The following is a 26,512-nucleotide window of genomic DNA, read 5'->3' as shown; positions in this document are numbered from 1 at the left end:
AAACACTCAACTTGAGGCTTCGCAGCAGAACTTCACTAACAAATGACTGGCTTTGATATAAAGTCTATAAATGCTGCACACAAAATATCAAAGTTTACTGTACATTGTAACTACAACAATAGAACTCTTAAATAACTCACTGAGAGAAATCCATCCAGGTGATGTCTCCATATCTCAGTAGGTGATATCATTAGCAGATCAAGCAAAATTGAGAATTTTCAGATACTATTGGATCACATTTGTAATCCAAACAAAACTGAAAACCCTGTTTGTGGATTCAAATCTCAATCTTCAGTCTTAAATCTCAAAGCTCTCAGGAAACACAGTTAACACACACTGAGAAGTGTTAGACTGACAGTAGATATAATTCGGGAGAGATGGATTTGTTTTGTTTGCTTGTACGTGTGCATAATATTTGTTAACTGGTTATTTTTCATTTGCTTGCAAATATCATAAAACTACTCTAATTTGTTCATGTCAGGGGAGTAATGATGGAAATGATTGTGGACGCTGTGGGGTTAGATACAGTCAAACATTTAACAGCAAAACCAGGATAAGGATGCAGAAGTACATAAGAGTGCAAACAGTTGTTAGATTACACTGACACTTTGCAGGTGTAGTTTGCTAAATAATTTCCTCATATGAAACCATTAAATCATTTTTTTTAGTTGATGAAAGACCTTATTTCTTTGCACTTTCAGTAACAAAGTCATTTTTATTATTTTAAGTCTTATTTTGTGTCCTTGATTGTTTCCAGGTAATAACTCCCAGAAAACCAGTTCAACTGTCCCCCCTGGACCACCTGTCTATGTTGACCTGGCCTACGTGCCCAACCACTGCAGTGCCAAGAATGTCGACCAGGAATTCTTCAAGAGAGTGCGGGCTGCATACTATGTTGTGAGTGGGAATGACCCAGGCAGTGGAGAGCCTAGCCGTGGAGTCCTGGATGCCCTGCTGGAAGGCAAAGCGCAGTGGGGCTCTAATTTACAGGTATTTACCCTCCCTCTCTGACTCAGCCTCAGCCTCTTATTCTCTTCTGCTGTTTCTTCAAATTTGTTTGACCTATTGGTCATACAAATTTGACCAATAGGTCAAATCTGTGTGTATATGTGTATGTGTGTATCATATACACATTACTTTGGGAAACTTTGAATGTGAGGAATTGTAAGGTTTACTGAGCTAAAAGGTGTCATAATTGGGTGGATGACTTCACATTGTATCACAGAGCAACTCTGAGCGCAGTTCTCACTTGACCTTGTGGTGGTCTGCAGCAGCAAATATAGCAAGAATCTTCATTCCTGTCTCTAACGAAAAGATGAATAAAGCTCAAGTGAGCAAGATGAAATAAGAAAACTAAATTATTATTAAATTATTCTTAGATTCTACTAGAGTAGCTTTGCATGATTTACAATTCAAAATAAACCTTATTTATGTCACGCTGGTCCTTGGTGCGGCCCCTCGATTACCCCACTGTCTGCAAAAAGCTGATTTAGTGCCTTTCCTTTTAAGTAACTTTTTTCTGATTGGCTGCTCCTCACAAACAGAAAATTTGACCAGCAGGTGGGTGGGGCTTAGGTGCTCTATTCCAAAGCTGTGTGCACCACAGACAGTATAAAACATGGATGTAGGTCAGACGAATGAAGCCAATGCCAAAGTGCCTGAAAACATGCATTCTATCTAAAGACCCCTGGCTAATGAGTTGTCATTAGCCAGTCAGATTGCAGTCGAGATGGTGACAACAGAAAGACCCATCAAGGCTTCAAACTGGACTTCAGAAACCAGTTTGTGATGTCACAGTGTGCACAACATGACCATAACAAGGTTACCCTGCAGTTAGAGCAATCTGAAGCACAAGCTTTTAGCTCATGGGGAATATGTACTAAATATATTTAGCAAAACACACCACACTCAGCTACAGAGCTGTTTCAAAATAACTGTGCACCTCGACAACCAAGAAATTAGTATTGTTGTTGTAGTTAGTCCCATACACAGTGAAAGAGAGTGCTTTTTCCTCCAAATATTTGATGCATGTGTCAGGAATGTCAGGAAAACCATCTGTTAAGTTTGACTGAGGTAATATAAGTCCTCATTTGTAATGTAAAAACTTCTTTCTTGTATGGATAGATTGATTATTGGGTTTTTAAGCATACCCTTTCCCCACTCCTTTTCATCTATATTCTCTTGAACATCCTCTCTCCACACTTCTAACCTGTCAGTAGTGGATTTGCCATCATTCAATAGTAAGACTGTATAAAATAAAGAAATCTCTTTCTTTCCATTCATGTTGTGAACAGTAAGGTCCTCAAGATGGGATGATGGTAGCGCAGATGCTACATGCCTGGATTTTGTTAATATGAAATGTTTCAATTGCACATGTTTGAAAAATGTTTTTTGAGGAATGTCATATACGGACGTGTTTCCATTAAAGAAAGAAAAACCCACAATGGTCACTGAAATAATGTGAAACTGACAGAAGTAATAATAAATACAAAATTAAATGAAAAGTTAATTGTGAAAACACTGCTTTTGAATTGTGGTTCAACACAATGATTTTAAAAAACAAACTAATCAAACCGGCCTGGACAAAAATGATGGCCACAGAGACGTGTTAAACTAAGGTGTGTCCTGTAATTAGCATCACAGATGTCTATTAAATTGTAATCAGTCAGTCTGCCTGTTCAAAGGGTAAAAAGTGGTCACTGTGCTGTTTGGTATCATGGTGTGTATCACACTGAACATGGACCACAGAAAGCTCAGGAGATGAGAGAGACAATTAATGACAAGCATGTTAAAGGTAAAGCCTATAAGACCACCTCCAAGCAGCTTCATGTTCCTGTGACTACTTATTCAGAAGTTTAAGGTCCACAGGAACAACTTCCAAAGAGATCAGAGGTGAACTCCAAGGTCAAAGTACATCAGTGTCAGATCGCACCATCTGTGGCTGTTTGAGCCAAAGTGGACTTAATGGAAGTCGACTGAGGAGGACGCCACTGCTGAAAGCAAATCATAAAAAAGTGAGACTGGAATTTACCAAAATGCATAATGACAAGTCACAAAGCTTCTGGGAGAATGTCCTTTGGACAGATGAGACAAAACTGGAGCGTTTTGGCAAATCACATCAGCTCTGTGTTCACAGATGCAAAAATAAAGCACCAAAGAAAAGAACTGCCTTGAAACATGGACTGCATCTGGCGCAGGGTGTCTTGAATCTGTGCAGGTACAATAAAATCTCAAGACTATCGAGGCTTTTTGGAGCAAAATGTGTCCAAAAGCTTTGTCTCACTCACAGGTCATGGGTCCTCCAACGGGATAATGACCCAAAACACAGTTAAAAACACCCAGAGGATGGCTCAGAACAAAACACTGGACTATTGTGAAGTGGCCTCTATGAGGCCTCATCTAAATCCTATTGAACATCAGTGGAAGGAGCTGAAACCTGCAGTCTGAAGACGGCACCCTTCAAACCTGAGACAGCTGGAGCACTTTGCTCACGAGGAGTGGGCCAAAATACCTGTTGACAGGTGCAGAAGTCTCACTGAGAGTTACAGTGATCACCTCAAAAGGTTGCGCAACAAAATATTAAGTTAAGGATACCATCATTTTTGTCCAGGCCAGTTTCATTAGTTTGCTTTTTTAAATCATTCTGTTGAACCACAATTCAAAAGTAATGGCTGATTTTCATGAGTTATTTTCAGTAAAAACTGTTTTTTATTATTAGTTTCCCCAGTTTCAAGTTATTTCAGTGACCACTGTGGGTTTTTCTTTCTTTAAAGGAAGGGTACCAACAATTTTATCCGCATCTGTATCTGACATGGTTAAATGTCAGAAGATTACCATCTATGGAAAGTATGAACAGCATCTGCGACATCTCTGGCAGGTAGATGTCTCTCTAGAAAGAATGGTTTAGAGACTGTTACTGCTAGATAAAACACGAGCCATTGGATTTGTATGCAAAATCTGAATGCAAAGTCTCCCATCCGAATCTCTTATTCCAGTCTGAATCTAAAATCCCCTCCAAATTGTGGCCAAGTCAGTCCCTTCCTGCCATGTCCCCTCTCAATTTCCACTTATGTCTCTGTCAGGTGACTCTGATCCCGACCCACGACACAGAGGTGACCCGGGAATGGTATCAGCAGACCCACGAGAGGCAGCAAGACCTGAACATCATGGTTCTGGCCTCCAGCAGCACCGTAGTCATGCAGGATGAGTCCTTCCCCGCCTGCAAGATTGAGTTCTGAGCTTTCTGGGCACCGCTCTGCTTTCCCCGCTGCCAACACCCCTTCCTACTCATTATGAAGTTAGAGCGAGAGCGAACAGTACTCTGCTTCTTCAAAGCTCCTCATTCTCTCATGGTACCAGTCTGAAACCCATTTGTTGCAGCCCTCAGTACATTAGATTCTGTTAGTCAAAATTCTGGGTGTATGCTTTGTGATGGTGGGGCTATCTCGCAAATAAAACTGTACTTTTATTTTTGTTTTCTTCTGTGAGTTAAATGTCCGCCCTGACACCTTTCTTATACAAGCACTAGCAATTGTGGAATAAACTCAGATCATTTTCAAAATGACACCTGGCAGATAAACATTAACCCAGAAAAGGAATAATGCCACAGTCAAAATCAAGATTAGTCACATGCAGCTCTTACAGGGGTGGCTCACAAGTGGCCCAAAACAAGTACCAAAACACTACTGAACCAGGAATTCTCATTAACCTGATTCTCCAAAATGGTATCCAAACCAATCAGTGATCAGTTTTTTGTGTAGATCGCACGCACAGTGTTTCTATAAGACTAGAAAAGCTTTTGTTTCTTAATCCGAACCTCTCTTTTTTTTCCATGGGCATACACAAGAAAACGCATCCTTTACAATTCCGCTCACGCTACAGTAGTGTTTTGATTAACTCAATAATGGCATAAATTGATGTTATATAACAAAAAAAAAGAAACAAATAAATTCCTTCTTGTCATTTGTGGTGAAGTTTTAGGAGGTGCCTGAAAAACTCTTTCTTCTCGGCTCTCACAGCTTAGCTGGTGCATGTTGCTTGCGTTTTAGCTCGGACTCTTCCAGAGAGGACTGTATAGGGTTAAACCTTTCTTTAGCCAGCCTTCAAGTGTGAAATGCAGTATAGTGTGGATAGACTATTACACTGTTTGGCTGTCTATGCTCAAGTGATTTCTATAGGCGCCAGGCAAAGGGACGATGTTTCTACACTAATCATATCTCTGCTGGGTGTTCTTCTTTAAGTCTTCATCACAGTCTTTGTTTGTTGTATGTACTCCAGTATACATATAAGGTAAATATTTCATATCGACATAGAGTTTATGTTAAATAAATGATATATTTTGTGATGAGTTGATCCTGAGGCAGATGCAGCGTTTTAAGCGAGAAGGTTTAATTCTTGTCATTTCCTCCTGTTCAGCTACAATGTACCATCTCTGCTAATATCACAAAGGGATGGGAAAAGAAAAAAAAAACCAAACAAGCAGTGACCTGTGGCAAATGTAGCAATGAAAGCTCACCTGCTTGTCCCTTCAGATGCCAGTGGGAACTGCAATGTTTCTATTTATTAAGGAAGTTACTTTTGAAGTCAAAAAAAAAAAAAAAAAAAGCGTGTTACAGGAGGCTTCATTCATGTGCCTTTAGAGTGTGGGTTTGGACAGAGGAGGATGTTTTAAGGACATGTCAGCCATTTTGAAGCAGAGTCAGAAACCAGGGTATAAAAAAAAAAAAGAAATCAAGTACACAACTTTAAAACCGAGGACCAATCACTTCACACTTCAAGTTGCAAACTACACTGCGAAATAGTACTCTCCCACTGCTCAAACTGGAGCTGTATAATTCAATCAAGCATCACTTCCACATGTTGAAATACTACTTTCGAACCAATATGAATGTCTGAGAGCAAAGTGTTGCACCAAATAGGAATGCACTTTTACTGAGGCGCTGTTTGAAGTCGGGTTTTTGTTTGTAGTCAAAGCACAGAGAGTTTGTGTAGTAGTAGCAGAAAAGAACTTTTCATGAGTATAAATTAAACTTGTGTACAGGACGTTCCCTCCAGACTGAGCTTGCTGATAGCGAGGGACGAGATGCGAAGCAATTACCTGATATTAATCCCACAGTAATATATATTGAACGAGCATGAATGTGGTGATCATGGTCACAGATATCCAGTAGGAATGTTTTAGAAGTAGTTTTACGTGTGCTTGAGTATACACTGCGCTCGAGTAGCTGTTTTTATATTGCGGCATGGTTTGGTTTTGGTGAGTTTTTCTGCGAGTTCACTGTGAAAGGTCTTTCTGCTTGTTTACAGCCAGACTCGAAAGCAGCTCATATTCACACTAGGCCGTGTTTCCTATCCTGATTTATACGCAGATTTTTAGAGATTCGCGATGAAATCGCAGTTTTTTTCGATTTGATCTTCAAATTTTGTGCTGCAAAGCAAATCCAGATTAGAGTTTTCTCTGAAATAAAGAGAGTTCATTTTATGCTTTTTTATTTTTGTTCTGTTTTTTGTAGACTGATTTAAAGCTAAAAGGAGGGTCAGGCTGGACGATGCACGGCAGGTTGTGATTTCCAGAAAGTCCTTTTTGTCAGGATGTTGCTTTAAAAGCTCACACAGCTAAACTCTAGTCAGTCCTTTACCTCGATCGGATTCAGCGCATGGGACAAACTAAACTGAAGGCTAGAGCACGTCGTCACCTCGTGCTAGCCTGGGACCAGTGCCAATTTCTTGCTGCTCATAACACTCATTGCTTTATACCTCATCTTCCAACGCCTCTGTGTTCTGCCTGCTCTCCTTTAGTTTTAAAACTCAAAGATTGCCACTGAATATTGTTTTCCTTTTCTTCTCATCATAACTCTCATCCATTATGCACTGTGCAAGCCTTGAAATGCATCTCATGCTTGTGTTGTTTCAGAGGCAGACATGGCTTCTGTTTTTTTGTTTTTTAATCACACTGGGGGAGAATCTCTGAGTTTGATGCAGGTTGTATATTAAACAGCTGGGTACGCACAATTACATATCCACCCTAGTCTGAAGGTTGTAAAATGACTCCCTTGAAAACACGTTTAAATGTTTGTGTACCGATCGAGCAAGCAAAAAGTCCTTTTCAGTCCTCCTTTCGATGCTGTATGAGATGCGTTCAAAGCAGGAAGAAGCTTTTTTTAAATGTGAGGATCAGATTTTATGGATTGTCTGATTTGTCGTACTGTCTTTGAATAATGTTTTTAAGTTGGCAGATTCCAAATACCCGGCCTTGAGATTTTTCAAGGCATTAAGCAGAACGCTGTGAATCACTTAATACTGAACTGTATTGCTATACCGAAGCTGAATGCACTATACAGGAGATCTATTTTTCTGAATGTAGAGTTGGTACTACTACAATGAATGCTGCTGGATCAAAAAAACAAAAATACAAAAAAACAAAACAAAAAAACAGACAAAAACAAAAAAACAAACAAACAAAAAACCATTCACACCAACTTAAACAGACATAAATTTAATGGCACGCAGAAGGCGAGCAGATACTACACTCTCAGTTCTGTTCTAAAGAAAGAGGAAGGTTTGATTCATTCATTTTACGTGAGAGAAAGTAACTGAGATCCCACAAGCAACATATTAACAATGACACAGGAACATAGTACTAACTGCAGCTGCAACTTTTTCCTTTTCCTGAAAATGACTTGAAACACATGCAGACTCGAAAAACCATCAGTAAAATTGAACAAATGCTACATGTACACTTACGTGCTGTACACAGATTTGTACATATCACTCTGGAAAGAACAAATCTGAACTATATAACAAACTATCCTTTGTGCGAAACCTGTTCATTTTAGCCAAATTTATTGACCGGATGATCAAAACAGCTAAAGCTACGCAAAACGCTGGCAAGATATGGAAAGAGAAAAAAAAGAAAAAAAAAAAGCATCTTTTAGTTCAATTTCATCTCCATACCTGCATTAAAATGAAGATACCTTTTGATCACAATCAGCGTATGGTGTCATCTGTCCATCTAACCTTTCTGCATGTGATTTATTTAGTTATAATCCTGAATGTACTTGTTTAACATTGAAATAATAATAATAATATAATAATAAAAAATACAATGCTATTTTAAAGAGGTATATTTGAAAAAAGCTAATTGTCTTAACTGGTACTGAAATGATCTACAGTAATATAATACTGGGCTGTGCTTTTATTGTTTGCCCTATTAACATGTTGTAAAGAAGACGCTGTATTGGTAGTTCTGTTTGATTCTCTCTCTCTCTCTTTTTTTTTTTTTTTTTTGCATTGTATTAAACTTATGTTTTCTTCCGCAGCGCAATATTCAATATCTCTCTGTCTCTTTAACTGGTAAAACTAGAACTACTGCAGATTCATTGTAAAAGGGAAACAGCCTGGTGATCATCAATTAAAATACATGAAATCTAAATGTGGGCTCTGGGTGTTTTTGTCTCATCTTTACAGGTCATTGTTTTTAGAACATGTCGCTAAATCTAACTGAACTATTAGAAATTATTCCAGTAATCACATCAAAGTCAAAACCACAAACAGTGTGTCATCTGCTTCTGTACACATCTACATGCTTTCGTTTCAGTGGAACTCTAAATGTGAGGCTCAAAGAGATGTTAAACCTGTCAGAGACACAGCAAAGACGTGAGGAGAGGCCAAATCAACAATCTGGTGCATTGTTAAAAAGAATGAATGCACTGAGCAGCTCAGCAACACCAAAAGGCCTGAAAGACCACAGAAGACAACTAAAGTGGATGATCTCAGAATTATTTCCATGGTTAAGAAAAAGAACTGCATCATCTGTCAAACATGGTGAAAGCAATGTTATGGCATGGGCGGGTATGGCTGCCAGCGGAACCGAGCCACTAGTGTTTATTGATGATGCGGCTGCTGAGAGAAGTGGCAGGATGAATTCTGAAGTAAACAGGCCTGAACTCTCAGATTCAGCCAAATGCTGGAAAACTGATTGAAACTTTATTCTACGGTAAGAAAATAACTACTGATAGTAAATGAATCGAGGCTTGCCATCAAAAAAACCAAAAGTGATAAACCATCTATAATAATAGTTTTGTGGCCAGAAAATCAAAAAGGGTGCTTCTAAGACAAGGAAAGAAGCTGAAAGGAAGCAATGTATCCATAAATGAGTATCTGACAAAGAAAAATGCAGGCATAGCACGACAAGCATGAATACTAAGGAGACAAAACAAGAATCAACATGGACTGTGAACAGCAAGGTCTACATCAAACATAAAGGAACACCTGAAGAACAAAAAGTTGTGATCATTAAAGATCTTGCAGCTTTGGAAAAAAATCAGACATGTTAATTATGAGACGTTAATCACAATCATAATTTCTCTGTTTGGGGAAAATGAACTCTATCCATAAAAAAACAGAAAATGAGGATTTAGAACTAAAACTCTTCGAGCGCACTGATCACAAAATACGACTTGGAAAACGATATAAACAATGTTCCTCCAGGGACCAGGGGTACTACATAGGACAAAAAGTGCAAGAGAGATACAGTACACAGTGCAGATACACAGTTCAATAAAATAAAAAAATACACTACAATAAATACAGAAAAAGTTCCTAAAAAACGTAATAAAGTAAGAAAACAGTACAATGGACAATCTACATCAATATACATTTAGCAGCAAGTTAACAGAGTAAGTGCAAATTGCAGTGTTGGGCACAAATTGTGCCTATTAGACAGATAAGATTCAACTGTATTAATTAATGGCTGGACTTCTTTGAGCAGTCTTGAAAGAAAGGGGACTAATAGACGCTGATGGCTTGGAGGAAGTAACCACTGAAGTTAACTCAAAAAGATCAATCCAAGAGAAAGACTTCAAATATATATCAGCAGTGCTGAAAGTAAGTTGAACATAAATATATGTCTTTGAGGTGGTTATGTATAATGTTTTCTCTAATAGTCAAAATTTTATTTGTGAAGAAATTCATGAAGTCATTACTAGTTAAACTTAAAGGAATACTCGGCTCAACAGAGCTCTGACTCTTTGTCAGCCTGGCTACAGTGCTGAAAAGAAACCTGGGGTTCTTATTTTTCTTCAGTCAGTGATGAATCGTAAGATGTCCTAGCATTACGGAGGGCTGCAGAGGCAACAATCTAATGCCGACTTTGTCTCCTTTCTCTAATCCCAAATCTGCTCATCCTTATTTACTAACTAGTTTGCTATCAGCAGCACAGTGATGCTGAAACTGGAAGTAGCCAACCGGAAGTCCTCCACCACACACCTGTATTCCAGAAACTGATGGACGCATCTTGTGCAGACTGTATTTTTATTGATCTATTTTTAGTGTTACTTTTTTCTGTTCTTCTTTAAAAGAATAAAAAAGAGGAAAAATAAGTCCCGCCCCCTCCGTAGGTAGCCATTTGACTTTTGTAAGAGGAGTCAGACAGAGCAACTGAGATAGAAGCCCAAATGTTGTTGGTTGGGAGTAACTAAAGCATGAGGCAGCAGTAACGTGTATAACCCTAGATGTACTAAGTTAATTGATGTATGATGATGTGCTGTTATATCCAGGGTTTAAAGCATCTAAAGTCCATGTTAAAAATGTATTTTATTAACGTCTATGTTCATAATTGCTGATTAAATAAAAGCTGATATTCAGTTCAGTTCAGTGTTATTTAGCACCAAACAGTAGTCTGCACAATAACAGAGAAGACTATAGAGGAAAAACTCCCTTTTAACAAGAAGAAACCTCCAGCAGGAGCAGAGTTCACCTGAGTTCACCTGTGTGAAAGCACAGCAGCAAACAGCTTATTTGTTTCATTCAGGAGCTCTTTAGGACTGAACCAGACTAAAGCTAACTGACTAGAAACCAGATGAAAGCTGAACTTGAGGAACAAACTAAAGCAATATCAGGAGACCCCTTGTGACAAGAAAGCAGCCAAAACTACACCTTAGCAGTTAAATATGGAAACTTTGTTTACACCTGTTTGTGAAGTTCTGTGAAATAATCACTGTGGCTTTGTGATAACCTTTTTCCTGTTTATTTTAAATGAAAAAGCTTCAATATATTTAAATGAACGTACTCTGCGGCTCCAGCTTTGTCTTAAACCCTCCTACAAACTACTTACATACTACATAGTGCAGTATTCTGCAAATGTTAAATGAGTTATGTGGTAAATATTTGTTCTGTATCACTTTGTGTGCTGTCTGTTTCCTTTTTCTGTTGTGAAGATAGCTGAGACTTGTGATGGGCAAATGAAGCTATTGTGGAGCACTGAACTTGAGCCAGTTGTTTCAAAAATGGATTTATTACTCGAAGCTTCAGTTACAGCGACCTCTCCTGGAGAAGTGCAAGGCTGCAGTCAAAGTAGATCGCTAGTTGGTAGACATATTTTTTCTATATCACTTTGTCTGTTTCTGTCGTGAAGATAACTGAGACTGAGTCTTGCAGTCCTGCTGACCTTTCAGTTTAATTTCTAAATGCTTTGGAAGGTGTAGCTGCTCCTCACTTTAGATAAGGTCACACAAAATACTGAACTAGCAACTATTATCTGCCTGAGGTTTTTTCCTGTTAAAAGGGAGTTTTTCCTTTCCACTGCTGCCAAATGCTTGCTCATAGGGGGTCGTTTTGACTGTTGGGTTAGGAGGTGGAGGTCTGGGCTTCTCTGCTTAGGCTGCTGCCCCTGTAACCCGGCCTCAGTTAAGTGGTAGAAAATGGATGGAACAACAATAAACAATAAATCATATCTATAACTGTACAGTATGTGTATGTAAATACACAATCATATACAACAGAGATTAACTGTTCTGTTGTGTCATACATCTGGTTCAAAAACATGTCTGAAAAATGAATCAGATCGAAGACAAATATGTTTTCTGTGAGTCAGAGAGAATGTTTCTGATGATGGAAAATATTTACTGGCTCAATATTGCGTGAAATCTTATGGTGGGTCTCCTTTGTACCTGCAAAGTACTATATAAATATACTGCATCGCCTGCAATGGCTGACGATGTTAACTGATATGTCCTTTTTATACTGTACATATGAAGTCTGCATTGCCAACAGTGACAATGTAAAGATACCAGCCGCTGAAGACCTCTGAGGATGTCGAACTTCTGATTCAGACTGATCAAAATACTGTCAGCTTATCCAAACAACTTACTATTCAGGTATAATTTGTTTGATTCCACTTCCACCCGACACTCCAAAAACAATGCAATTAAGCAGTCAATGAAGACAGTTTCTAAAGACACTGCTTCTTACTGATGATGGCATCTAGACTTTCACATCTCTTTGTCCTACACCTGCTGAGTATTCATGTTTGTCAGCAACATAATATTGTCACATAAAGTGAAGTTGGTATGACACTTGAGTGGAAAAAAATACTTTCTGTCCCCTAGTGTGCAAGCTGACTCTTGGCTGACTTTCTACCAGGATGAAATAGAGCAATTAGGGAGGTTTTTAATTTATTGCTTTATTTGGCCATTCTCATTAACTGTGATTAGTTCCAGCTGGTGGACATGCAGCTAGTTGCTTCTGTTCCAGCTACAGCAGCTCAACGATAATGTAATTCTGTTTTTAACCCTCTTATGGTCTGACTCTGACATGACCACTCAGACCAGGGATTAGCATCGAACCTTCACATTTGGTCTAAACAGTGACAGGTGATCATAACACAGGTGAGTGTCATGGGACATCACAACATACTTACAGTGGCTTGCAAAAAAATTCATACCCCTTCAACTTTTCCATATTTTGTCACATTACAACCACAAACATAAATATATTTCACTGGAATTTAATGTAAAAGACCAACACAAAGTGGTATACAATTGTGAAGTGGAACGAAAATTATACATGATTCAAAACATTTTTTACAAATAAAAACTGAAAAGTGCAGTGTGCAAAAGTATTGAGCCCCCTTTTCTCTGAGTGCAACCAGTTGCATTCAGAAGTTGCCTGATGACTGCTAATGACTAAAAAGAGTCCACCTGTGTGTAATCTAATCTCAGTACAAATACAGCTGCTCTGTGATGGCCTCAGAGGTTGGTTAAGAGAATATTGGGGAGTAAACAGCATCATGAAGTCCAAAGAACACAGCAGACAGGTCAGGAATAAGGTTGTGGAGAAGTTTAAAGCAGGCTTAGGCTATAAAAAGATTTCCCAAGTTTTGAACATCTCACGGAGAAAGAGTATGGCACAACTGTAAACCTACCAAGACAAAGCCGTCCACCTAAACTTACAGGCCGAACAAGGAGAGCACTGATCAGAGATGCAGCCAAGAGGCCCATGGTGACTCTGGATGAAATACTTGAGACTTGAGACTGGGGTGGAGGTTCACCTTCCAGCAGGACAACAACCCTAAATATAAAGCCAGGGCTACAATGAAATGGTTTAAAACCAAACATATTCATGTGTTAGAATGGCCCAGTCAAAGTCCAGACCTAAACCCAATCCAGAATTTGTGGCAAGATCTGAAAACTGCTGTTCACAAACGCTCTCCATCTGATCTGACTGAGCTTGAGCTGTTTTGCAAAGAAGAATGGGCAAAAATTTCAGTCTCTAGATGTGCAAAGCTGGTGGAGACATACCCTAAAAGACTTGCAGCTGTAACTGCAGCAAAAGGTGGTTCCACAAAGTACTGACTCAGGGGGGCTCAATACTTTTGCACATTGTAAAAAATGTTTTGAATCATGTATAATTTTCTTTCCACTTCACAATTGTATACCACTTTGTGTTGGTCTTTCACATTAAATTCCAGTGAAATATATTTATGTTTGTGGTTGTGACAAAATATAGAAAAGTTGAAGGGGTATGAATACTTTTGCAAGCCACTGTTTATACTAAATCATGCTCTTTGTGATGCCAGCATTTAGATTAAGACAGATTATGTATATATATATATATTTTTTTTTTATTATTTTGTATACATAAAAACTTATATTTGAACTCTGGATGGGTTGTGATAAAAGTTTAGACCTTTCTGTTCCTGTCAAAATTAATATGCAGATTCATCCAATTATTTTTACATAGGAATACACACTCACCACTTCATTAGGTACATTTATTTAATGGTTTGTTAACACAAATCAAACCAGTCATGTGGCAGGAATGCATGCAGACATCGTCAAGAGGACTTGCTGAAGTTCAAAACAAACATCAGAATGAGGAAGAAAGGGGATATAAGTGACTTTGATCGCAGCATTGTTGTTGATACATATGAGCTGGACAGAGTGTTTCAGAAACTTCTGATCTACTGGGATTTTCCCACACAACCATCTCTAGGGTTTACAGAACAGGATCAGAAAAAAGCTAAGAGGAAGTCAGCAGTACCTCAAATAACCAGAACCAGAACAGGATGGATTCATGTTTCTAGCAACATGGAAACATGAATCCATCCTGCCTTTTATCAGCGGTTCAGGCTGGTGGTGGTGGTGTGGGGAATATTTTCTTGGCACAATTTGGGCCCCTTAATCATTTAAATGATTGTTTATGGCCACAGTGTACCCATTTTTCTGGTGGATGCTTACAACAGCATAAAATGCCATGTCACAAAGCTAAAACCATCTCAGATTGTTTTGGGTTTTTTTTGGACATGGACATCACTGTACTCAAATGGTCACCTGAACTCAATCCAATAGAGCACCTTTGGGATGTAGTGAAATGGCAGATTTGCATCATGGATGTGCAGCCAACAAATCTGCAGCCACTGTGTGATGCTGTCATGCCAATATGGACCAAAATCTCTGAGGAAAGCTTCCAGCACCATATTGAATCTATGCCATGAAGAATTAAAATGTAAAAACATCAAAATACAGATATTTTTGGTAACCATTTGGTAATGATTAGTTCAGGAGTGAACAAGCCAATAGGAACAGGTCTTTAAAAACCAAAGGATCTCAGTCTTCTAGGTGAACAGTTCAGTCTGTTATCACCTGTTCAATCACACCATTTCACACGAGTGAATGTACTCCACAGATTCAGGTTTTTCAAGATACCACCCTCTATGGCTTGGACAAGGGCTGAAGTTAGGTTATGATAATGCAAAGCAGCTTTGAAAGGTTGGTGTTGATCTGGTACTTTAAATAGAGATCTTTGGAAAATTTGACTCAACACAAACATCTTGTACTGTAGCCCAATGAGAGAACTTTGTCTCAAAAGACAGTAATTTCTAAAAAATATGAAAGTAGACAGCAATACCTCTATGAATTATTAGAAGCTTAGTAATCAGTGTATTAAATAGAAAGGGAGAAAGCTTAAAGTTAAACTATATTCCAGCTGTGCTGCACAACACTATGTTCCTTGAGATTACTTGTCAAAGTAACCTCAAGAAACAGTGAGGGACAGAATGGCTCAATAATGAGGGGGGGGAAACTCCCTGAGGGGAGAACCACGCAGATCAATTTGGACCCCAGCAATCAAACTAGATGGATTCACACCCACACCTGAAGCTCCAGCGCACTCAGTGCATTAGTGTCAGTTGCTGATGAATGGGTCCTAATTTATCTTTGTGTCTTGTTTCATTGCTCCTCTGCAGCGAGCGTGTCAGCCTCTTGTTGTTTTCCTGTCTGCACACACGGTAGAAAACAATGAAAGGAAAAGAAAAAGAATAAATGTGACCTGTTGATCGCTCAGGTTCTGTACAGTCTGAGCCTCACAAAAATCGCTGCCCTGTTGCCACATCACCAAGGACAGAAGCTGTCCTCCCCTTTGCCTTCCTTTCCCAGGTTACCTTGGCGACACATTTTGACTTTGGAGGAAGGTTGTGAGGGAGTGGAGGATGGCGTGTGGGTGTGGAGGTGGCACTGAAGGTCGAACCAGACACCTTCCCGTCGGATGAGGGTAATTGTCTCATCAACATGACCGGGCTAATGGTTAGTCTTGTCTCCTGTCTTTCCCTCCTACTTCTCTCTTTGCTGAGTGCAAATAAATGGAACCAGCAGGAAGTCAATGCTCCAGGAAGCTGAACTCTGAAGTGTAAACAACTCATGTAAAAGGGATGTAATTGAAAAATAAACAAATAAAACAAGCTGAGTGGAAGCCTGAGGGGAGCTTTAGATCAGGCTGGAAGAAAAAAAAAAAATCAATTTTGCCCCTTTTTTTTTTCTTTTACTTTAGGTGAATAAGCTATTCATCTAATGGGAATAATGTAAGAATAAACAGAATAAGCACCTCCACTTCATACTTTAGCATTATATTGGCCAGATTATGGTCTCAAGCAAATCACAGAGTAATTCATAATGGCAAATTTACATTGTCATACATAATCATTTTATGAAGATTCATTGTGACAGTTATCTGATTATGTGTTGCCGCTTCCCCCCTCCCCCCCAACATTTCATCTGAATCTAAATTTGACCCTATCCAATTCTTCTCCTTGTGGGAGAAAAAATTTTTTTGCTATTAATGTTTTTCTTTGGGGGGATGGTGGGGTGCTCTGGAGGTAGAGCGTGTCATCTACTAATCGGAAGGATGGTGGTTCAGTCCTTAGCTCCTCCATTCTGCACACCGAAGTATCCTTGGGCAAGATATTGAACTCTGAGTTGCTCCCGATGTATTCATCATTCATCATGTGCAAATGTTAGATAGAAAACACTTAGATTTAGAAAGAAGTGCTTGTATGAATGGGTGTGTGAATGGGTGAATGGAAACATGTTGTATATAGTGCCTTGAGTATAGTAGAAAAGTGCTATATAAGAACTAGCCCATTTACCATTTTTCCTTTTTTGTACTGCTGAACACTTTTTATTAATTTATTTTGGCTTTCTTTAATAGCTGCAGAGCAAAATGCTGACAACCATACATATCCCCTGGCAGCTGGTGGAGACCAAATGTGAAAAAGTATGCCCTCTTTCAGTTCTAAGGTTTTATGTATCAGAACAAACAGGAGACCTGTTTGCCTATAGAGTGCCACTGTCACATGTTTGCTTGTACATATTGTACAAGCAAACATGTAATACCATCTTTGAGCTGATACTTATATCCAGAAATTAAAAATTAATCTCCCCTGCCTTGTAGTGCCTTACCCAAAGAGTGTTTGTGCCAATTTTCAGAAGAGTTCAAATATAAATGACTGAGGAGTAGCAAATTTAGCAAAAAGTTGACAGTTGCCAAACGGCTCGATATCAGATAAGCTGTCATTGACAGTGGAGCTAAAAAGTAATCTGGTCCAAACCAGGTCTTAAAATTAGGTACATACAACCTTACATGACATATTACACTGTGTCACTATTGATTTAAAAAAAAAAAAAAAAAAAAAAAAAGATGATCAAAATGCAAAAGCATTGTGTGAAAAAATGAATACACTCTTCATGCTTCCATAGGTATAAAGATGGAAAGTAGTAGCCAGGTGCTGCCAATCAAATACACTTGATTAAAAAGCAGAGTTTTTGGCAGTTTGCCATTCTGCAGCCTTCAGGTGGATGCAGGGCCGTATTACCGACCGGGCGAGTGGGGCTGGCGCCCCGGGGCCCATGGATCCAGGGGGCCCAGGGGGGGCCTGGGCTTATTGCGATAGAGCCCTCTATTCTAGGATCTTCTTTAGTTGTACTTCTTTAGTCTATAAGGGTTAACTGAAATGGGCTGGGGGGAGTGACAGCAGTCAGAGGGCCCTCGGCCACAGGACATAGGAACCAGAGGGCCCCTGGGCCATGTCGTACAGCAACCAGAGGGCCCCTAGGCCACGGAGGACGGCAATCAGAGGGCCCCTGGGCCACGGGATATGGCAACCAGAGGGCCCCTGGACCACGGGGGACGGCAATCAGAGGGCCCCTGGGCCACGGGGGACGGCAATCAGAGGGCCCCTGGGCCACGGGGGACGGCTATCAGAGGGCCCCTGGGCCACGGGGGACGGCAATCAGAGGGCCCCTGGGCCACGGGGGACGGCTATCAGAGGGCCCCTGGGCCACAGGAAACGGCAATCAAAGGGCCCCTGGGCTATGCGGTACGGCGACTAGAGCGCCTAGGGGGACAGCAATCAAAGGGCCCCTGGGCTACAGGATATGGCAACCAGATGGTCCCTGGGCCATGCAGTACGAAAACCAGAGGGCCCCTGGGCCACAGAATATGGCAACCAGAGGGCCCCTGAGCCATGATGTATGGCAACCAGAGGGCCCCTGGGGCATGGGGGACGACAACCAGAGGATCCCTGGGCCATGAGGAACGCAGCCATTGTAAGAGAAAAACCAATATGGATTTTCCAGTGGATTCAGTCCTGCTAAAAATCACAGAAAGTCGCAATTGGCTCTCTGAAAAGTCGCTTAAAGTCACCAGATGACATCATGACATTACGTATGATGTCACAGCACCATGCACGCAATGCCAATCTCTAGAAAACGTGTGGGGACGGTTATGTCTGTAGTAGAAGAAGACAGTGCTAGCGGATTTTTACAGATCAGAGCTAATCTGCAGCACTGATTCACCGTTAGAAATGCTTCTGACAGCGGCGCAAAGCTACAGTTATGTTGAGAACAATGATTTTTGTCACTTTAAAGACGAGCAGCCAGATTCACCAAAAGGTTGCGAAAGTTGCTAAATGTTTTTTTGTCGCTAGGGACGCCCACAAGTGCGGACGTTTTTCCTTTCCAAAACCCCGCCACTCCGAACGGGGTTAGGGTTAGGGTAAGGGGGTAGGGATATGCACCCCCGGTTTCGGAGTAGCGGGGTTTCGTAATGGAGAGGTGTAACACCCACAAGTCACTAAATCTAACGGCAAAGTTTCTCAATTGACAACACCTGCTTCGTGACCACAACGTATCCTGGGCCTAACGCTGGCCCCAGTAGAGAGCTAGCAGAACTTGTATCTATATTCTGTGGGAAGTGATTTCGCTCCTGCACAATATTGTTTGCACACAAAATGACATGGTGATTCACTTGTCATTATAACCTATTAGTTCTCTTCGGGGAGAGTAATACACCAGTAGATATTCACCTTAAGAACACAAGGTTTTGTACCTCTCAACTTTGCAGATTTCGCTTGCATATGTCCATATGAACAAATTTGGATGCCCAATATGGATTTTCCTGTGGAAATTACAGAAAGTCACTATTGGCTCTCTGAAAAATCGCCAGATGACGTCATGACGTGACATATGACGGCAAAGCGTCATACACAACGCTCATCTCTAGAAAACGTGCATGCATGGCTGCGTTCATAATGCAAAAGGGCAATGCTAGCAATTTTTAAAGATTAGAGCTAATCTGCAGCACTATTTCACCATGAGAAACACTTCTGATAGCAGCACAGTTACATTTATGCTGAAAAACAATGACTATGCTGGGTGCATGTCGCTATTGCCATTGATTTCTATTGTCGGCATAGCGGTATGTTTTGGTTTTGTTTATTACTGACACACTGTTTAATTAAATGTGCCTAACCCAAAACTATTCCTAACCTTAACCGTCAATAAAGGCATATGCCTTACCCTAAAACTATTCCTAACCCTAACCGTCAGTAAAGGCAAATATTTATTACATTAGTAGTCGGAATAGCGGCATGTCGGGATAGCGAGAATCAACGGACAATGCCACTGAAAAGATGAGTTGAGTCATCAGCTGACCAAAAAGTTGCCAAAGGCGCTACACGACATTTTTAGTCACCAGGGACCATCAAAAGTCGCTGAATTGGCCACAAGTAGTGGACTGAAAGAAGGGGCGGAGACTTTGGCTCTGTCTCTATATATATAACCCCCTGCATCACTTCTGTTCACTCAGAACTTGACCTTGGCTTACTGCTTGACAAATTGCTTTGCATTCAACCTGTGCAACATCACTTGTTTAGTTGTAATAATCAACAGCCTTTTTAAAGGCTTGCATTCATTTGTATCATATTATATTAAGCTATACTATATCATTATACGTATAGTTTAATATTCAACAGCCTTTTTAAAGGCTTGTATACATTTATATTATATTGTATTATATTATATCATACTATATCATCATATGTAGTTTAATATTCAACAGCCTTTTTAAAGGCTTGTATACATTTATATTATATTGTATTATATTATATCATACTATATCATCATATGTAGTTTAATATTCAACAGCCTTTTTAAAGGCTTGTATACATTTATATTTTATTATTGTGTACTATATCACATTATACTATATCACATTATACGCATATCACATTACACCTTTAAAGGTTAAAAGCCTACCTTAAAAGGCTAGTGTATTTCGTGTTTAAATATAACACCTTCCGAACTTTAAGGAGTGTTGTATTGTATTTGGCCATTCTCTGGCAACTTCATTTAGTGAATCTAGCGACATTGCCTATTAGTTTTGATATGTAAACAACAGCTACTTTCTGCCTTTAAGCTTCACACTGCAACTTTTGGCCATCTTTAATAACTAAAAAGCTGATAAGCGACTTTTTCCCATTTTAATCATTTCATCATATTCTGTTCTGTCTTAGGAAGTCTTACACGGTTGAGATATTACCTTTATCTAGCTTCTGCCCTTAATCATATATCGTGTTGTCATCAAGTGACTTTTCACAGAGCCAGTGGCGACTTGGTTTTTTGTTTGTCTTGTTTTTTTTTTGCAACTGTCATTAATAGTAGGCCTATGGATTGCAAACAAAAAAGTGGCGCTTCAAAGCGAAGAGCCAAAAAAAACAGAGAGGCAAAACAGGCTGACTTCTTAAAAAATGTGCCTTCGATTCCTGGCTTTGTTGATAAGCCAAAGGATTCCAATGTTGATACCAATGTTGATAATGTCATCAGTGGTCCGAGTTGCAGCAGTGTAGAGAGCACCACTGATTTGATCATGCCGGAGCCCACACAGATCCAATCCGGTGTAGACCTGGCCTCTCAGGCTCAGGCTTCAGGGCCACACACAGAGCTCAGTTTCCACCCAGAAGCTGGGGACACCATCTCCAGTCATGGATCTTCTGCTTCATGCTCAAATACCACAGCCATTCCAGACTCGTGTACTCTTACAACAGCAGACTCACTGTCAGACCAGGAGGAGTACACTGAGACCAGTATCCCACTTGGGGTGGCTGTAGCTCAGTAGGTAGAGCAGGTCACCTACTGATCGGAAGGTCAGTGGTTCGATTCCTGGCTACTCCGGGCTGCATGCCAATGTATCCTTGGGCAAGATACTTAACCCCAAGTTGCTCTCCGACCGTCCCGTCGGAGTATGAATGTGTGTGAATGTTAGCTAATTAAAAGCACTTAGCTTAGTAAACATGGAAGTGCTTGTATGAATGGGAGTGCATGGGTGAATGTAAAACATGTTGTATAAGCGCTTTGAGTGCTCTGACTGAGTAGAAAAGCGCTATATAAGAACTAGTCCATTTACCATTAGCAGCTAGGACCTCAAACTCCTGGTGTGAAACCGTTAATGACCCTGCTTTGTGGCCAAATGCCATTACTGAACAGGCTAAGTCGATTCTGGTTAGTAGAGGAGCAGTTGCTTTTCAAAATCGGAGTGAAAAGTACCCTGCCTCAATTAGAGATATGACCATGGGGGGTGGCACTAGGAGTTTCACAAATTCCTTAGTCAAATGCTGTCTACCTAATGGTCAGTCTGTGGAAAGGCAGTGGCTCCTTTACTCACCTTCCTCTGGTTGCATTTATTGTTTTGCTTGCAAACTGTTCTCAAGTAAGTGCAATGCATTTGTCAATGGGTTTTCTGATTGGAAACATTCTGAGCGTATCGGTGAGCATGAGAGGAATGAGGAGCATAGGGCTTGCATGTTAGCATTACACAGTCGTTCCAAAGACACAGGAAGAATTGATTCTGATCTTATGAAACAAATTGATGCAGAAAGGCAATACTGGCGGGACGTTTTGAGAAGAGTTGTTGCTGTAATTCCGTTTTTGGGAGAGAGGGGCCTTTTCTAGCTGACCATCTCCAAAGGTTTGGAGGCAAGGGCAAAGGCTCTGTGTCCTATCTCTCATCCACAATCTGTGGGGAATTTATCCACTTAATGGGAGAAAGAACAAAGGAAGCGATTATCAGTGAGATAAAAGAGGCCAAATACTTTTCTGTTATCGTTGACTCCACTCCCGATCTTGCACATGTGGACCAACTCACTTTTATTTTCAGATTTGTTGAAGCTGGGGGAGACGTTGTTGAGCGGTTTCTGGGTTTCGAGCCTATTGAGAATCATAGCGGGAGCAATTTGGCTGAGTGTGTTGTTGCAATGGTGGAGAACCTGGGCCTAGACATAAGTAACTGTCGTGGCCAGTCTTACGACAATGCAAGTAATATGTCAGGAAAGTACAATGGAGTTCAAGCTCATCTGAAATGCATAAACCCATTGATTTGTTATGTCCCCTGTGCTGCGCATTCATTGAATTTAGTTGGTGTCAATGCTGTTGACAGTAGCCCAGAAGATGGGCGTTTCTTTGACTTCCTGCAATCTTTGTACACATTTTGTGCCTCTTCAACACACAGGTGGGGAAAGGTTTTCAGAAATACAAATGTGAAACTCACACTGAAGTCCTTGTCAGGCACTCGCTGGAGTGCAAGAGCTGAATCAACAAATGCTCTGTGGAAATATTATGCACAACTGAGAGATTCACTGAACAATATTTCCAAAGATCCACAGGAGAAACGTGACACTAGAAGTGAGGCCTCTGCACTTTGTGGCAAGCTGGACACCCTAGAGATAGCTGTCATGGCATACTTTTGGGATACAATACTGCAGCGGTTCCAAGCCACAAGCCTGCAGTTACAGAAGCCTAACATCAACATAAATACGGCAACACAGCTTCTCAGTTCTCTTTGTGATTTTGTGGCAGCACAGAGAGACAATTTTGCCCATTTTGAAAGATCGGCCTTAAGTGTTACTGATTCAGTCTCCCAAGACTACAGACATGAACTCCAGTGCACAAAGAAGCGCAAACATATGGCTGATGAAAGTGCAGAGCCAGATGTTAAGTTAGGTGGAAAAGAAAAGTTTCGAATTGAAACGTTCAATGTTCTAATTGACAAGCTTGTGTCCTGTCTTGACCATCGGTTAACTGCATACACACACTTGACCAATCTTTTTCATGTTCTTTTCATGCCTGATAATATGTCAATCAGTGAGCTCACTTCAAGGGCCGAAGCACTTGCTGCAGCATATCCCACTGATCTAACCATGAGCCTGGCAGATGAACTTGTTCAATTCAAATCATTCATTCCAAAAGAACAAAGATGCCCAAATACAATGCTAAAGACCGTGGTAAATTTGGATTTGCAGTCCACTTTTCCAAGTCTTTACATCGCACTTCGACTGTTCTTGACTCTGCCAATTACGAACTGTGAAGGGGAACGGTCATTCTCCAGAATGGCTCGAATAAAAAATGAGCTCAGGATGAAAATGACCCAAAATCGTCTGAACTCCCTCTCACTTCTTGCAATTGAATCACAGTTTGTGCAACAGCTGAACTTTGATGAGTTGGTAGATGATTTTGCACGAAGGAAGAGCAGAAAGAGACTTTTGTAGGGGAGTGTGTGTCGGGGGGGGGGGGGGGGGGGGGCCCTTGCAATCTCCTTGCCCCGGGGCCCAGACCCACCTTAATCCGGGCCTGGGTGGATGGTTACAAGTCAAGGAGGGAAACATTATGAGGTCATTTCCGAACAACTTGACATCCATCGTTCAACAGTGAGAAAGATTCACAAGTGGAAAACATCTGAAGCTGGTTCCACAGAAGAGGGATCTGAAAGCTGAAGGCTCTGCCTCCCATTCTACTCTTAAGAACTTAGGAACCACAAGTAAGCGAGCAGTCTGAGAGCGAAGTGCTCTATTGGGGTGATATATGTAAGAAGATCATTTGTAACCTTCACTAATGCTGTTTCTGTACTGTGATGAATTCTGAAACCTGACTGAAACTCTTCAAATAAACCGTTCCTCTGCAGATGATCAGTTAGCTGTTTTACAACTACTCTTTCAAGGATTTTTGAGAGAAAAGGAAGGTTGGAGATTGGCCTATAATTAGCTAAGACAGCTGGGTGAAGTGATGGCTTATTAAGTAGCACTTTAAGTACAGCCACCTTGAAGGCCTGTGGTACACAGCCAGCTAATAAAGACAGATTGATAATATTTAAGATTGAAGCATTAATTGTAGGACTTCTTTGAACAGTCTAGTAGGAATGGGGTCTACTAAACATGTTGCTGGTTTGGAGGAAGTAATTATTGAAGTTAACTCCAAAAGACCAATTGGAGCAAAAGAGTCTAAAATACCAGCAGTGCTGAAAGCAGCCGAGCATAAAGATATGTCTTTGAGATGGTTATGAATAATTTTCTCTCTAATGGTTAACAGTTTATTTGTGAAGAAATTCAAGAAGTCATTACTAGTTAAAGGAATACTCGGCTCAACAGAGCTCTGACTCTTTGTCAGCCTGGCTACAGTGCTAAAAAGAAGCCTGGAGTTGTTCTTATTTTCTTCAATTAATGATGAATAGTAAGATGTCCTACTGTAGCTTTACTGAGGGCTTTTTTTTTTTTTTTTTTTAATAGAGCAACAAACTCTTTGTTTGATGACATTTGATGAAATGATGACATTTCCTCTCCAGCTTACGGGTTATCTGCTTTAAGCTGCGAGTTTGGGAATAATACCACGGAGTCAGGGACTTCTGATTTGAAGCTTTCTTTTTCAGAGGAGCCACAGTATCCAAAGTCGTACGCAGTGAGGCTGTAAAACTATTGACGAGATAATCTGCCTCACTGGGAGCAGAGTTTAGGTAGCTGCTCTGCGCTGTGTTGGCACATGGTATTGAAGAGCATAATAATGAAGGAATTATATCCTGAAATTTGTTTACAGCACTTTCAGAAGACTTCTACTGTAATAAAACTTATTCCCCACAGCTGTATACTCTGCGAATTGGGCACAAACCACAAGACTTCTGGAACAATGTCCTTTGAATAGACAAGACCAAAGTAGAGATGTCTGTCCATAATGAACAGCACCATGTTTGGAGGAAATCAACCTCAGCATAAACACCTGATGCCAACTATCAAGCCAGAGGTGGAGGGATGTTGATCTGGGCTTGTTTTGCAGCAACAGATCTTCTGCATCTTGCAGTCATTGAGTCAGCCATGAACTCAGCTGCATACCAAAGTATTCCAAAGTCAAATGTAAGGCCATCTGTTCAACAGCTAAAGGTTGGCTGAGATTGAGTCATGCTACAGGACAATGATTCCAAGCACAGCAGCAAATCCGCAACAGAACGGCCAAAAAAAGAAACTAATCAAACCTCTGCAATGACCGAGTCAAAGTCCAGACCTCAACCTGATTGAAATGCTGTGGTAGGACCTTAAAAGAGCTGTGAATAAATAAATAAAAAAAAAAAAACACCTGCAAACCTCAATAAACTGAGGTCAGTTCTACAACTGACACAGTCACAGTGTGTATTTAATTTTTCACAGGACTGCAGAGAGTACTGTGAAGACTTTTTTTTTATTTATTTTTTTAACATAAATGTAAACTCTGCAAAAAGTTCTGAGTGTAAATCTGGGTCTCCTCCCAACAGGCTGTGTCCAGACAATCTAAAAAGAGAGGTGCTCAGGAGGTATCCCAATCAGACATCTGAACCACCTCAGCTGGCTTTGGACACAAGGGAAAAGTGACTCCGAGCTCCATCTGGATGTCTGAGCTCCTCACCCTGTCTATGAGGATGAGCCCAGACACCTACAGACACAGACATTTATTAAATTTGTTCGGGTGTCTACATACTTTTGGACATGAAGGCCTTGACTTGCAGATTTGCCTTGAAGTTACTTTGAAGAATAAAATAAACTTTTAAAATTTTTAAATTTATAAATTACTTTAAAATTGCTTTTAAATCCTTACATTTGAATGCAAAAGTGAATAAATAAAAACCCAGATATTAAAAAAAAAGAAGGAACTTATTATTTTTATAATATTACTTTTGTTATATACAGCCACTGTGTTGGTCTTCCAGTTGAGCCTGTTGTTGGTGTGGATGCCCAGATACTTATACTCCTCCACCGCATCAACATCCTGTCCCAGGATAGACATGAGTCACGTAGCCGTCCTCTTTCTTCTGAAGTTGATCACCATCTCTATAGTCTTATTCACATTCAGAAGCAGATGATTTATACCAGACCAAAAAAAATCATCTAGTAATGCTCCTGCCCATCACTCATACACTACTCAAAATAAATAAATAAAGGAACACTTTTTAATCAGAGTGTAGCATCAAGTCAGTGAAACTTCTGGGGTATTGATCTGGTCAGTTAAGTAGCAGAGGGGATTGTTAATCAATTTCAGCTGGTTTGGTGTTAATGAAATTAACAGCAGGTGCAGTAGAGGGGCAACAATGAGATGACTCTCAAAACAGGAATGGTTTTACTGACACTTTCCCCTTCTCATCTTTTCTGACTGTTTTTTCACAAGTTTTGCATTTGGCTACGGTCAGCATCAGTACTGGTAGCATGAGGTGATACCTGGACCCTACAGAGGTTGCACAGGCATTCCAACCCCTCCAGGATGGCACATCAATACGTCCCATTGCCAGGTTTGCTGTGTCTCCCAGCATAGTCTCAAGAGCATGGAGGAGATTC

The 26,512-nt window shown here is 40.3% G+C and overlaps 1 protein-coding gene across 1 annotated transcript in view; it reads left to right on the top strand.

The window, feature by feature from the left end:
* map1ab (microtubule-associated protein 1Ab) overlaps positions 1–5,610 on the top strand; it is a 90,755-nt gene extending 85,145 nt beyond the window's left edge. Inside the window, exons 6-7 of the mRNA XM_030731237.1 lie at positions 758–990; positions 4,083–5,610. Coding sequence (XP_030587097.1) covers positions 758–990; positions 4,083–4,238 — 389 coding nt within the window. The 3' untranslated portion in view covers positions 4,239–5,610. The remainder of the gene's footprint in view (positions 1–757; positions 991–4,082) is intronic.
* The last annotated feature ends 20,902 nt before the right edge of the window (positions 5,611–26,512 follow it).

The sequence above is a fragment of the Archocentrus centrarchus genome, chromosome 6, assembly GCF_007364275.1.
Source record: "Archocentrus centrarchus isolate MPI-CPG fArcCen1 chromosome 6, fArcCen1, whole genome shotgun sequence".
NCBI classification, from domain to species: domain Eukaryota; kingdom Metazoa; phylum Chordata; class Actinopteri; order Cichliformes; family Cichlidae; genus Archocentrus; species Archocentrus centrarchus.
The sequence above is the reverse complement of the archived record's forward strand: the minus strand, read 5'-3'. Positions and strand labels throughout refer to the sequence as shown.